Raw genomic sequence first — 15,197 nt, forward strand, 5'->3', positions numbered from 1 at the left:
AGTCCATAGGCTAACCCTGTCCATTCAGATTCTTGACTGGGAAACCCCTGAAACGTCCCAGAGTAACTCTGATACTTGGGCAAGTCATCCTCTTATTTTTCCTGTTGACAAATAAAAAACAGTCTAAACCATTATCTGAAAATAATGGCCACTTTTCACTGACCTCTCTGCCATCTGGCCAACCAACACGATCTGCTGCTGGGTTCTCACGCTCCCTGTTCCACTCCCACCCTCCATTATAGAGCTCACCACACCCTCTCTGAGTTCCCAACACTCCTCCTGGCCTGTCAAGTTCTCCATCTTAGTCCCCCTTCCCGGATGCCATTTGCCTCAATGCTCAGATGCTTCCCCGTGTGAGGGAGATACCAGGGCATCTGTGGAGACTGGAGCAGGCTCAATGCTCTCTCTAGATCCTGGACAGATGTCTCAATAAACTGTGTGAACTAGAGGTTGATTTTTTTGCCTTTTTGTAGTCCTGCGTCTCCTCTTAGGACCTGGGTGGTGTTCTCCTATGCCTCTAGAGGTCCCATGTCCCCTATTTTCATTCATAAGTTTGCCCAGTATTGCTCTTATACTTTGAAGCTCCTCCCACAAAGGAGAAAAGTATAAATATTTGTTGAACTGAAAGTAGAGGTTGCCTGGTCTCCCAAATCCTTCGTCCCACTTCTCTCCTCTCTCATTGCTCCAGGAAATCCATTCTCTATTTCTATTTTCTTCCCATTCACCTGGGTCCTCCCCATTCCCTATAGAGAGTCCTAATTATTTTCTCCTCTCCCCACCCAAGCTCTTCTCCTCTACCATCAGTTTGCCTCACCTTCTAGATGCCATCCTCTCTGGGAGTCCCAAGTGTTGATTTCCTGGGTTTCAGGGATACCTGGCACCTTGGGAAAGCTGGGACACAACAACCTGGACCAGATTCCTGGTGACTATGTAGGAGCACAGGCAGGCATTATTCTGGGAGCTGGGGGTGGAGATAGTAAAAGACAGAGAGGATGAGAGCATAACAGGGAGTGTAGCCAAGCGTGGTGAGTCACCAGCCTACATAAAAATGTCCCAGTCAGTGGAAGAACAGAGCCAAGAGTATCCTCTCACCTCTACATTCTTTTTTCCCTCCTTCTTCCCCGTCTCCCCGCCCCCCCTCCATTTCAAGCCATTGTTTCTCAGCCTAGGTGTGTAGGACACAGCTCCCTGGCCCATGCTGGTACCGCGAGCCTTGCGCTCCTCCCGGCTGAGGCAGTCGCCGGTTGGCTGCTCACAGCAGCTCACGGCAGCTGATGGTAGCTCTCACCGGCTGCTGGCCACTCACGTTGGCCGCCTGCCACTCACACTGGCCACCGGCCAGCCGCTCATGGCAACACACGGCAGCCCCGCTCCAGGGAGAGCCGTTGTTCCCAATCTTAGCTGTAGAGGGCGCAGCTCACTGGCCCATGTGGGAATCAGACCAGCGACCTCAGCGTTAGAAGTGCAGCGCTCCAACGACCTGAGCCACCAACCGGCCCCACCTCTACATTCTTGCTGCCTCTGCTGTGGTTCTGGAGAGATAGCTGTGGGAAGTGAGAGAGAACAGAGCACTATAGTGGAGAAGAGGAGGTGGCCTCCGTGGGAGAAGAAAGAGAAAGTGGAGAGGGTGGTTTGGGCCATGTGACTATGTCCTGGAGACAGGCTGAGGAGATGCTGATGCCCAGGAAATTCTCATGTCCCAAGGGAGGGAGAGTGGACATGCTTGTCGCTGTAGGCAGGGCCTTACCCCAAAGCAGAACCTCTGCTTGGCTGCAAAGGAATTCACCCTACCCTAAAATTTAACCCATTCCTTCCAATTGGGATGGTGTCAGCTGGTCCCAAATGTAGAACTATTGTTGATATTCTAAGTTCCAAACCAGCAGAAATGTTTTACATTGATCAGAAATGATCTGGGGCAGCTGAGGCAACATGCAGGGTTGGCTGAAGATGGAGGAGGGCTCCAGAACAATCTTGTTTTGGTCATCACTGTTGAGTCACCCTTGGTCTGGCATCTGGCCCTTGGACTGCAACCAATGACAAGAACCGAGGCCCTCAGAGACTCCGTGGACCACGTTACAGGAGGGTACAGACTCTGAAGTGGGAATTCCTCCAGTCTCTGGTGTGGTCTAGGTCTAAAGCTTTTGCAAAACTGGTAGAGATAACCCCAAAAGACTGCTGCTTTCCACCAATTGGCCTGTTTTGAGGAGAAGCTCTTCACTCTTCTAGTAGTTAGCCACCAGTGGACAGGATGAGGACAGAATAGTAAAATGTAACAGCTAATATTTAGACTTCATGCAACCAGGGAAGCCTCGTCTGGGTGTGTCCCTGAAGCAACAGAAAGAGCAAAGGCATTTAAACACCTTTTTGTTGTAAAAATTTCAAATGTACTTAAAAGTGGACAAAATGGTTAATGAATCCCTATGCTCCCATCACCCAGCCTTGACGATGATCAACTCATGTTCATTTGACAACAGCAGTCAAACACCCTCCTCTTAGTTGGAAACAACTGTTGCTCGCTCAGTATTTCTTATAGTCTGTGGACACATTTGGCCATCTGTGGCAGGCAGAGTGGTGTCCCACCCCAGTGATGTCCACATCCTAATCCCTGGAACCTGTGAACATATTAGGTAACATAGCAAAGGGAAATTACGTTTGCAGATGGAATTAAGGTTGTTAGTCAGCTGACCTTAAAATAAAGAGATTATCCTGGATTATTTGGGTGGACCCAATGTAATCACAAGGGTCTTTCAATGTGGAAGAGGGAAGAGGAAGAGAACGTCTGAGTGATGCAATGTGGGACGATCCTGCTGCTTCTGTCACTGAACATGGAGGAAGGGACCATGAGCCAAGATCTCAGGTGGCTTCTAAAAGCTGGAAAACACAAGTGAATGGATTCTCCTCTAGAGGCTCCAGAAAGGGACGCAGCCCTACTGACACCTTGATTTTAAGCCAGTGAGACCGGTGCCAGACTTCTGATCTTCAAAATTGTTAGATAGTAAATTTGTGTTGTAAGTCATTAAGTGTGTAGTTTTTTGTGGTAGCAGCAATAGGAAGTCACTGCACCATCATCCCTTGAGGATGGGAACCAGATCTGTTTCCCTGGATACAGGGTCTCATCTAGGACAGCCCTTCAAATGGGAGCCACCTCTGTACCTTAGAACCTCCTCCAGGTTGAGGTCAAGGCAAAGGACCTATGTGGATGCATGAGAAAGCGTTGCTGGGAAAGGATGATCTGAATCCCAAAGAGAAAGAGAAGAGAACCAAGTGTTTGTATTGTGAAAAGGCAATGAAGAGATTGGGACTGTAAGGGTGAAGGTCCCTGTGTGCTTGGTGCAGGGAGCCAGGGAAGGATAGGGCTGGCCACCAGTGATGAGCTGTGAGCCAGGACACCTGGGTCAGGTAGGGGCGGGGAGCTTGAGGAAAGGAGCCCGGTGGGAACACCCAGCTTCCCTGGCACATTCAAGTGGCACCTGTTGCCACAGACCACATTAGAAATGAGGGTGGAATGTAGAGATTTATTGTCTCCACAACCACTGACCCAGCCTGTTTCTGCCGCCCCCACCCCACTAACAGGATAAAGGGCTGGCTGTCTTGGAGCCAAGGGAGATGCTCGAGCTCAGTAAGATGCAGGGCTGTGTGGCGGGGAGCCGGGCTCCTCTGGGCCTGCTCCTGGTCTGCCTTCATCTTTCAGGTATGGAGGTTGTGTTGGCCCTTGGGCAGGAGGGGTCTGGGGGCCCCTTAAGGGAAGGGGTAAAGCAGGACAGCGTACACTTGGGTCCCTGGGGGACGTAAGAGTTGGTTTTGGGGAAGTGAAGGGACTCAAAGCAAAGGGAATCAGGAAATCAGTGAAGGAGGGCGTTGGGTCCACTGGCTGCCTCGTCTTCCTTTTCCCTAAGGCCTCTTTGCCCGGAGCATCGGTGTGGCGGAGGAGAAAGTTCCCCAAGACTTGGGGACCAACTTGCCTCTGCTTGGACAACCTTCCTTGACCGGCCCTTCCAACTCCAAACATCCTCAACCCAAACCAGAACCTGGGGATAGTGATTTAGCAAGGGTTCTTCTGAAGCCCAATGCTTCCCCATCAGATGGCTCCCAACCAGCAGGAGGTTCTGCCGTTCAGAGGTGGCCCCCTTCTGGGGAGCTGCCCTCCGTGGGTTCCTGGCCTTCTGAGGATCCTTGGCAGATGATGGCTACTGCGGCGGAGGACAACGTGGGGGAAGTGCTGCCCGAAGAACTGTCTTTCCTGTCCGGTGCTATTGCCCGGCCTCTGGGAGGGGGTCCTATACCTGCAGGGTCATCTGCATACTCTGCAGGCCCCTCACCTGAGGCTTCACTCCTCCGCTGGAACCCTCAGTCTAGACAGCCACCTCGTTCTAATGTGCTGGGAGCTCAGGGAGAGAGCCTTGCCCAACGCCCACCCTGGTCTCTCATCAACAGGATTCAACAGCCCCTTCGGCCAGGTCACCCCGGGGGGACCCTGAGTCCCAGTGTGTCCTGGGGAGGTGGAGGTCCTGGAACTGGATGGGGAACAAGGCCCATGCCACACTCTGTGGGAATCTGGGGTATAAATAATCGATACCCAAGTACCAGCTGGGGAAATATTAATCGGTATCCAGGTACCAGCTGGGGGAATAGTAATGGGTATCCGGGTACTAGCTGGGGGAATATTCATCTTTGCCCAGGAATTCATAATCAATTTCCTCCCAGAGTTCTCCATCCTCCTGGCTCTTCTTGGAACATCCCAGCTCACTTTCCCAGTCCTCAAAACCCTGGGTCACAGTGGGGTTAAGAGAGTGACAGGGGGAACCCTATGCTGGAAGCCAGAAGAGGGAGTCTTGCTCTCTCTCCTTGCAGTGTGAGCTAAATAAAGATCCAGTCCGCATGTCTCCCAGCACCATCTCCACTTCTCACTGCCTCCCGTGCTCCCCCCATGCAGATTGCCAATAAAACACAAGCAGTTATTGAATCTGTTCCTTCGCAGTGTCTTTGCTTCTGGGTGCAAACCGAAGTGAGCTTTGTCCATCCTATTTTCTAGCCATCTGCAAGTCTCTCTAGGGGCCACCAGACTTCTCTTGCTGTCCCCATCCTTTGCAAAAGATCAAAGCCCAGGTGTTTGGAGGTGGAACCTCATGGTCTCACCTGAGCAGGTGGGAAAGCTGGTTCTAGAACTGTCCTGGAATCTGACAAGGGGAGGAAAGGCAGGGGGCCTAATTGAGATGGCACCTGTTGTAGGAGGGAAGGATGAGGTCCAGGAAGTTGGCACCAAGGCCAAGTGGGGAGTAAGTACCCTTTGATTCACAGAGAAACAGTCAGAGAAAGTCTTTTGTGTGTGCTTATCTTTTCTTCCCTGGGAAGTCAAGCTTCTTGGAAGCCAAAGATGCATTGATCTCCTCCCTTACATGCATCACTTGGTACATTGTGCCCTAGACAGCCACAGACTTTGAACATTTGCTGAATAAATAGCAGACCTCAATAAAGGAAGAAAGGAAAGGGAGAGAAAAACCTTGGAGCCAACAGTTCTACCTGCGATTGCGTTTGACGGTTTTATTTCCAAGTGATGACGCTTTCTCTCTTCATTTGGTCACACTATCGTCTCCGTGCCCTCCCTTTGGTTTCCCCAGGAGCTCAGCATTTTTGTACAGAAGTGGGAGTGAGGTGGGGGAGGGTCATTCTAAGAAGCACAGAGGGAAGTAGTAGTAGGAGCAGCTGGGGTCATGGAGTTTCCAGAAGGGTGAGCATCTGGGGGCCCCGTGCCTTTCCCTGTGCAGTGCGTATACTTCACTGAAGTGGGCCAGGTTTATGTACCCTCTGTACAGCCTGGGGATCTCCTCGGGTCCTGGGAATTGGGCAGGTTGTGGGGGACGAAGGAGAAGGAAGATAAACACCAGAACTGAAGGATAAAGCTACCTGCCTGAGTATAAGGTGGGTGTTCTCAGAGAAAATTCTCCTGTCCCAGTGTCGCTATCAAGCTCCATCCTGCACTGAGAATCTTTTTTTGGGACACCTTCCCATCAGCAACCAGTTTTGCTTCTCTCTCACCACAACCTGCCCCCCCCCCCCCGCCCCGCAATACCTTCCCACTTTGGACTCATGGTTTCTCCCTGTCCTGGTTCTGTGGTTCTGTTTTCAGCACCTGTCTCTTCCACAAGTCCAAGCTCATTCTCAGGCTTGTGGTCTCATTTGCTTCTGTCCCTCTTTCTGGTTTCTGACCCCTCCCACCCCCAACCACGAGGACCGAGGACCGGGACTTTGATCACGGGCGGCCCCCCAGCACCATGGACAGTGTCTGGACCAAGCTCTGCACTTGGCAAACGCTGAGGGAGCTCTCAGAGCGTCCTCTGCTTCCTCTCTTCTTCCACGTCATTCCTGGGCCACGGGCTGCACACAGACACTCCTCTGTTCTCCTGCCTGGCCCTCCCACAGCCTCACTGACACTTCCTTACAAGTAGCCCAAATCCCTGGTCAGCTCGGAAAAGCTCTGTACATTCCATCACTTAACCCTCGTTACTATCTGTGAGGAAGGTGTTATAAAATGAAGAAACTGAGGTCCAAAGGATTAACCAATTTACACAAAGTTACATAGCTAACAAGTGACAGAGTCAGTGACTCAAACCTAATTTTTCTCATTATCTGTCCAGGGAGTGTTCCAGTACAATATGCAATTAACAAAAGCCCATCTAAGTTTTGCTGAGTACCCATATGTGCCAGACTCTTCCACACACCCCTCCCAGCTAATCCCTACAACAATCCCATTAGGTAGGCCTGCCGAGCCCATTGCACATGTGGAGACACTGAGGCCCAGAGAGGGAAGCGAGCCAAGACTTGCCCAGCGGTAACACTGAGCCGAGGGAGTCTGTGCTGAGGGAGGGTCCTAGGATAGCTGTGGTCAGTCCTGTGAGGGGGCTTCGCCTGAAGGACAGTGTGTATTCCCAATGGGTCAGTAATCTGTGACATCACACAGGTCCTGAGGCTTGCGGTGGGAGCTGTTGCTGGTGTACTGGACTTGACCCGTTTGTTAGTGGTTAATCGGTGGGAGCGGTTGCTGGAGTCACAGGAGTTGTGTCTCCTGTCCTAGGAGGAAGGTGCGGCAGCAGAAAGAGTACTTGTCTAGAAAGTAGAAGACAGAGGTTCCCCTTCTCTGTGCTCACACAGCCTTCTTTGCTGCGTCAGTTGAGGTGAGTCATTTACCTCTGTGCACCTCAGTTTTCTCATCTGACAAATGGGCTGAAAGCAGATGTCCCATATACCTCCCAGGGTGGTTAGGAAGTTTGTTTAATATAAGGATGAAGTGCACTGGAGACTGAAAAACTGAGCAATTGTAACAGATTGATTATAATGCTGCCTATTGTCCCAATGAGGCAGTGCTGGTGGGACCATATGGAAAGACAGTTCTCAGCCCCACAGCAGGACGCTGGTCTGGTGCAATGGCTGCAGTTGGTTACTAAAGTTGGTTTGATGCTTCCCACTGGGAACCACACACAAGAAAATTATTCCAAGGTCAAGAAGGGAGTGCTGGCTTCTCATTTAAATATTTCCTTCTTCAAACAGAGTTCACTCAGATGTTTTTCACTTAGACACTCTTGGGTGATAATAATAGCTTCCTTCATTATATATTCACTATGAATGAAGTGTATTATAGGGTTATTTCAATTCTCAGAACAATTCTAGGATATACTTACTCTTATTATTTCCATTTTACAGGTAAAGAAACTGAGGATCAGCAAGGTTAGGTAACTTGCCCAAAGTCACACAGACAGTAAGAGGTGGAGCTTGGCTCTGGTATGATTTGGAAACTGCAAGTGTGGGTGGGCAATCTGTACAGAGCAGGTGAAGGTGAGATTCTCTGGCCCTGAAAGCTTAATCACCACCTAGAGTCCTTCCTGTAACAAGTCCATTTGCACCCATCTTTTCATGTCACCTGAAGACAAGCAGTTGGGTTTTGGTTTTGTCTCTCTCTCTAGACCAAATGCCTACTTCTCGGGTTCCTCTTATTATTCAGTTGGAAGGATGTCCCTGTTGTCTTTTTCCTCTCTCTCTAGGTCAGCATTCTCCTTCCACTGTCATGAAACTAGTAAGACACCCAGCAGACAGTCACCTTTACTAACCCATATTGTCACATATGTGAGTAACCACACAAACCCTCAGGAGTATTAGTCACACACCGGGGTTTTTACTTCTGTGACGGTTGACAATTAAGTTCGCAAACTTGTAGCACAGATGTTGCTAAACTTTTTTGATATCAGAAGGATTATTCATTATGAATTTGTACCAACTGGACAAACAGTTAACCAAGTTTACTGTTTGGAAGTGCTGAAAAGGCTGCGTGAAAAAGTTAGATGAAAACAACTTGAACTTTTCGCCAACAACTCATGGCTCTTGCATCACGACAATGCACCAGCTCACACGGCACTGTCTGTGAAGGAGTTTTTAGCCAGTAAACACATAACTGTATTGGAACACCCTCCCTGCTCACCTGATCTGGCCCCCAGTGACTTCTTTCTTTACCTGAAGATAAAGGAAACATTGAAAGGAAGACATTTTGATGACATTCAGGACATCGAGGGTAATACGATGACAGCTCTGATGGCCATTCCAGAAAAAGAGTTCCAAAATTGCTTTGAAGGGTGGACTAGGTGCTGGCATCGGTGCATAGCTTCCCAAGGGGAGCACTTCGAAGGTGACCATAGTGATATTCAGCAATGAGGATGAGTTCGCGAACTTACTCGTCCGAGCTCGTATCCACTTATAGAATATCCTGGTCATGGAGGCCTGTACAGTCCAGGGTGGGGATAGGAGAAGGAGAATAGGAGCTTCGGGTCTCGAAGATGTGGCTGTGGCCAGGGTAGGAGTGACCATCTTCCCACTCTCAGTAAGTAGCGATGGTTGTTCTAAGGGTTGTTGGCGTCACAGAGACCACCGGGGTAGATATGGTTTATCCCATGGTGGTAGGTAGCAAACCTGGTGCTGTGGTCTGGTCTGTCCTACAGGAGTGGCTAGGCTCATGGGAAATAATTTTTGGTGTCAGAGGGTCTCCAGCTAGGCCAGCCCCACTATAGAAAGGTGGTGGATATAAGTTGTGAAATAATTTCGAGACCATTCAGTCCTCCTTGGCCCAGGATGGTGGCAGGCCTGATGGAGTGGAAGCTGTTTTCTTTAGCACCTTTCCCGCTGTTCCTCTGACTCCTTCCTCCATATCCCTTTTCTGTGCTCACACTGCTCCCTGGCTCCCAAGGACCACTCATCAGTGTTCCCTCCTGGCTGGGTGTGCCGCCTCATCCATCAAAGCTCTCCTGTACCCCATTGCTTCAGGGCTCTCTGTCCACTGTGACATTGCAGAATGACGGGTTCAGAAGAACTAACTCTATTAGAGATTAACAGGGAGAAGATGATGAGCCTAGAAAGATCAAACTACTCCACTTGGTCAGTGGGTCCTTAACTGTCTGTCCTCAGTCCTCTCCTACCATTGTTGAAAGGACTTTTAGGCATTTCTGTCTAATGGAAAGCTTGTTACCCTTATGAACTTATAAAATAATTACATGTAAGCATTAAGCCACTTCCTCTATTTACATGCTATGTACAGCTACTATATGAAAGCTATGGATTTAATAAACTACAGTTTTTCAAACATTAAACATTGTTCACATTGAAACTAATTTAAGCATTTAATTAAAATCTCAAGTCTGAGAGATAAGATTCTCTTAAATGTCTTCAACCCTCTAAGAAGCAAACAAATGCAAGAGTTATTATAATGATTACAAAACTGATCACTTCAAGGCCACTAAAAATCACTGCCACTAGTTACAAAAGGCTAGTACCATGTATTTAAACTCTATTTCTTCATTCTAATTCTTCTCTTTCCTCTTCTATTCCTGGGTTACCTCTGCAGGATGTCAGTATTTGCTATTTTTATACCATCCCGAGGTTTCAATACCTTAGGAACTGCGTTTTGACCACTTGAATCCTGGCTGCACACGAGCCTGGCTGCACAGTCCGTGATTCAAGCCTGCGCCGCTCATCACCAGCACGAGCTGCTCCTCTCCCCCCTGCTGCCCCGCCCCTTCCTGCCCCCTCTCCTGCCCCCTCCCCCTTTGCCTCCTGCCCCTCCACCCGCTTCTCCCCTTTCTTGGCCAGTATTACATAGTACATTTTTTCTCCCGTTATAGTATACTGACTTGGTCTATTAGCATTGGAAACTTATGCATTCCTTGTTTGTATTTTGTTATAATTAGTAGGGCAATCTAGATAGGTAATCTTCTAGGAGATGAGAAACTGGGTTGACTTTGTTAGCTCTCCTTTTTAGTGATGTTTTGCTTAATTTATTGCCTTGGTACCTACTATTGAAACCTCCTTCTCTCTCATTGCCTCTGACATCACCCCGTCAGACATTCTTATTTCTCCTAAAGTTTATACTTACAGTGGGGCTACTTGGCTCTCTCACCATTCCCTGTGTTTTTCATTTCTGCGCCCATAAATGAAAGTAAGCAGATGAAAGGAACCTATCTCTGCTTTATAAACAGACACATAATTGATAGAAGAAACAAAATGAACAATTCCCTTTTTATTAAAATCAAAATGTAAAGTCGCCTTCTTTTCTATTACAGCCATCTTTTGTGCACTTTCTTTTATCTTTTGAGTATTGTAATGATCTCATAGCTTTCTACAGCCTCAATTTACTTCAGTAACTATCATTATCATTCCTCCCCTTCATCTCATCCCCTTTCTTCTCGTGCTCAGTTTTTGCGGGTTGAATAATGGAGCACCTTTCAATTGGCTTCTCTGTCCTGTTCTACAATCTCCTTGACATTCTTGCTTTCTGGCAACAGAACATTCACGTCCTGTCCTGATTCTTTCTGTCCCTGACACACGGAGTGAGCTGTCATTGGAAACTTGCTTTCTAGGGATAATATTTGAAACCAGGCAAGGGGCTGGGGGTCCACATGACAGTTGGTAGTAAAAGTGATACCTCCTCTGTTGGCCATTTGCATTGAGGTTGTTAATTTAACGTGACATGCTCACTGTATCCTACTTTTATTAGAGTATGTTGCTCATTAACCATGAAGACTTTCAACATCACCAAGAGACTGAAGGAGATGAACATACCTGGACCAGGTTGTGTGCAAGACAGAAGTAAAGGCACATGTACATGCTAATGTAGGTGTAGGGAAGGTTGGAATTAAGCAACATTCAGGCGAGGTGAGGTCAGGATTGGGGGCCACTTCATTCTGGAGATTTTAAAGTCATCAAATTGTGATGGTTTGAAGTGATCAGGGTTGTTTCCACTTGTCACTCTCGCCTGGCTAGGGGATGTTTGAGCTCATCATTCAACCCTGTTATGAGCTGAATTGAGTCCGTCAAAAAAGATATGTTGAAGTCCTAACCCCCAGGACCTAAGAATGTGACCTTATTTGCAGATAGGTTCTTTACAGAGGTAATCAAGTTAAAATGAGGTCATTAGGGTGGGCCCTAACTCAATATAACTGGTCTCCTTATAAAGAGGAGAAATTTGGACACAGGAACACACAGAGGTAAGAGGATATAAAGACACAAGGATAACACCACTTCACAAGCCATGGAACACTGAGGCTACCAGAAGCAAGGAGAGACATGGAATCTCATGGCCCTCAGAAGGAACCAGCCCTGCCGACACCTAGAGTTCAGACTTCTAGCTCCAGAACGGTGACACAACAAATTCCTGTTGCTTAAGCCATCCAGTTTGTGGTACTTTTCAATGGCAGCCCAAGCAAACGAATGCAAACCTTTTAACATACACCCCCTTTGCCAGCCACCTCTCCAAGACCACCTGAGCTGTTACTAGTCACCTGCGAGTAAGTGCATTTGACTCTAAGATACTTTCTTGAGAGCAGGTTACATGATGCACGCATTTAGCTGTCAATACTTGTATACTTACTAAGCCCAGGCACTGTGGCTGCAGTAGGGAACCCAGCTCACAGGGTCCCTTCCTCCCACCTCCTGGAACTTACAGCTAACGGCGGAGAAAGACACAGTCACATATTTATACTGAGAAGACTGAATTTAAAACGGGGATGTGCTAGAGAGGAGGGCAGCCCTGTGCGTGAGGGGTCGTGTGGCGGCGGGGCCCAGGCACCCACAGGCAGCAGGAGCCCCTGATGAAGCCCTGCGGGTGGGGCCTGGAGCATCTGCAGAAGCCGGGGTCCGCGGCCCGGGGAGGGGGAGAGGACCAGAGGGGGCGCTGGAGCGGGTCCTGCGGGACCGTGCAGGCTCTCTCAGAGATTTGGGTTTTATCCGTGTCTGAAGCACCAGGGGAATTCCGAGTTCGAGGCAGGGGAGTAACATATTTACCTTTTAAAATGATTTCTCTGGGTGGAGAAGCGATTGAAGGGGAGTGAGTGTGCATGAGCGAAGGAGCAGATTGTAGCTTCAATAACGTGAGAAACAGGTGCAGCAAAGGGCTGTTAGGTACACGGACAGCAAATTGGGGTGCCCGGCATTTGCGGGGCGCTGACTCCAGCTGGACAGGAGAGATGACTCCTCGGGTGGCTCCGTGGCCACGCCGCACTCCTCGTGCAGGGGGAGGCGCTTCTGTTTAATGATTCCATGTGTTTCCTGTTTGTGCCCTTCCTTCTCACAGGGGATCCCCATGGCCTGCCGCCTCCGTGGTGACAGCAATCTCCCAGAGGCCTTATACCCTCCAGCCCCTCCTAAAGTCAGCTCCCGCCGGCGGGGGTCAGATGAGGAGCTATTGTTTAATGGGTATAGAAGTTCCGATTTGCATGGTGAGAAGAGGGTGGGGATGGATGCTGGCGATGGCTGCCCGACAGTGTGAATGGATTTGGTATTACTGAACTGTACACTTAAAAATGGTTAAGATGGTACATTTTATGTTTTGTGTAGTTTTATTTTATTTTTGTTTTTTTAAAGATTTTATTGGGGGAAGGGGAACAGGACTTTATTGGGTGTGTTTTTCCCAGGACCCATCAGCTCCAAGTCAAGTGGTCCCTTCAATCTTAGTTGCAGGGGGTGCAGCCCGCCGTCCCTGGCCCGAGTTGTTGAGAGCACGCGCTCCCACTGACTGAGCCATCCGCCGCCCAGCTCAGGGCAGCTCGGCTGCAGCTCCTTGTCTTCATTCTAGTTGTGGAGGGCAGAGGGCGCAGCTCGCTGGCCCATGTGGGAATCAGACCAGCAGCCCTGTTGCCCAGAGCTCGCGCTCTAAGCGCTGAGCCACCTGTTCGCCCTGGTTTGTGCATTTTAATAATAATAATAATGATAATGATAAAAGTCAGCTCCTATCAGACCATTGCCCTGTTCATATTGGCTGGCTGGAGTCTGGAGCTTGCTTCGAAGGTCATTCACATGTGGCCAAGGGCCCCTCTGGATTTGGGCTTCTTCTACTCCCCTGGGTCCTGCTCTGTATTGGGGCAGACACCACTGGTGGAACTCAGAAAGTGTCTGCAGAACCAATGAGTGAATGCATGCATGCTCTAGGGCCCCTGCCTAGCTCGCCCACCCTGTGCCCAGCCCTTGAGCCCTTGAGCTGCAGCCTTGTTCCTGTTATTCATCCAGCAACTCTTTACCTGCCTGTCAAATGGTCCATTCAACCACAGGAGATTTCAGTTCCAGAAGATTTTAACAAAACCTGGGGAATCCTGGGAGTTTACAGTAGAGGAAATAGGACGAGAAAAGTGAAAATGTGTTTGGTTTGGGGGAAAGACTAAATACTGATTAATCTTTGATGTTAAATAAAAATGTAACTTTAAGTAGCTTTGTTAAAAATGTAAAGGTAACCACAAATTCCACTAGAATTTGAAAGTCCATGTTTAAACTACTGGAAAGGCTGAAACAACAACACAGAAAACAATCCTTTTAGTGAGAATCAGTAAAAAAAAAAAAAAAGAAAAAAAAAAAAGATACCCAGAAAGAATAAAATAATACAGACACACAGCTTGATCTCATTCTTAAAAAGTATATTCATGGAGAAAGTTAGACCAGGATGTTGCTCAGCTGGTTACTCCCTGGTGGAGAAAGTTTTCAACTTTTTACTTTGTAACCATAGGCATTGTTTGAACTTTTTTTTTTTTCCTGAAGGAGGGCGCAGCTCACAGTGGCCCATGTGGGGATCCAACTGGCAAACTTGGTGTTATTAGCACCACACTCTAAACAACTAAGCTAACCAGCCACGCCTGTTAGGACTTTTTCAAGGAATATATATAGTACTAGGTTTACAATAAAAACAAAGACACGACACAAAACAAACAACCAAGCCAATCCGTGTGCAAGTGACTCCTTGTTCCAGAAGTCTTTCCTGACCCCTCACTGAACTCCCATGCCCCGTGCCTTTCTCATGACATTGAATAATTATGGTTGTAATTACTATAACCAATGGGCCAGGCACTAAGCTCTCTAAGCCTCAGTTTCCTTATCTGTAAGATGGGGACAGTCAGAGTTCCCACGTGATAGGTTGTTGAGACGACTCAATCAAATAACTGCATGTTAAATCTGAGCGTAGTGTCTGGCACAATAAGAAAACAATAAACTTTTGCTGCTGTTAACTACTATTACAATTTACTCTAATTCCAAACAACCCTCCAAGGTAAGCATTGTCAACATTACAAATGATGAAAGTAAGTTTCAGAGAGGTTTAGTAACTTGCCTAAAGTCACACAGCTAGTAAAGAGCTTCCTGTGAAGCTAGATGGAAGTTAGTCACCCATGGGTGAAGATTGTGGTGAATTTGCACACAGTGAATGAGAGGGAGGGAATTGAAGATGGTGCTAAGGAAATTTGGGAGTAATCAAGTCCAATCAAAGGGTAACTCTGGAAGCGTACCTGGATGGACACTACAATTAAGGAAGAAAAAAATCAAGTCCTGTGTACTGGGCCCTGTCTGAAGAAAATGTGTCCACAGAAGGGGGTGGCTTTTTAGGACCTAGGAAAGGGGACCCAGAGGATAAGAATTGTGAGCTGTTTAGTCATCACTCACTGGGGAGACTGGCCTGCTCTGGCCATACATATGCTTTCTGTTGTAACCTGGTTTTAATTGGCAGCCCAAAATGGCTGCAGTCTCAAGTATCTAACAACACTGAACTCAGTCATGCTCTACATAGCAAAAGATGGGTGGAAAGAGGAACTGCTTGTCAGTTTGATGGAAGAATATGATTTCAATGATTACACTGGAATCTCTCCCTGGATTAAACCGGACCAACAGCATGGGCACATGGATTG

The 15,197-nt window shown here is 48.2% G+C and overlaps 1 protein-coding gene across 1 annotated transcript; it reads left to right on the forward strand.

The window, feature by feature from the left end:
• Window positions 1–3,606: 3,606 nt before the first annotated feature.
• On the forward strand, window positions 3,607–4,786 carry LOC308495778 (uncharacterized protein C6orf15 homolog; the record flags this gene model as incomplete). Its single annotated transcript, XM_081044165.1, has 2 exons — window positions 3,607–3,691; window positions 3,897–4,786. The coding sequence occupies 2 exons, from the start codon at window positions 3,607–3,609 to the stop codon at window positions 4,784–4,786; spliced, it is 975 nt and encodes a 324-aa protein (XP_080900291.1).
• Between the last annotated feature and the right edge of the window lie 10,411 nt (window positions 4,787–15,197).

The sequence above is a fragment of the Rhinolophus hipposideros genome (genome assembly GCF_964194185.1).
Source record: "Rhinolophus hipposideros genome assembly, chromosome: 3".
Lineage (NCBI taxonomy): Eukaryota > Metazoa > Chordata > Mammalia > Chiroptera > Rhinolophidae > Rhinolophus > Rhinolophus hipposideros.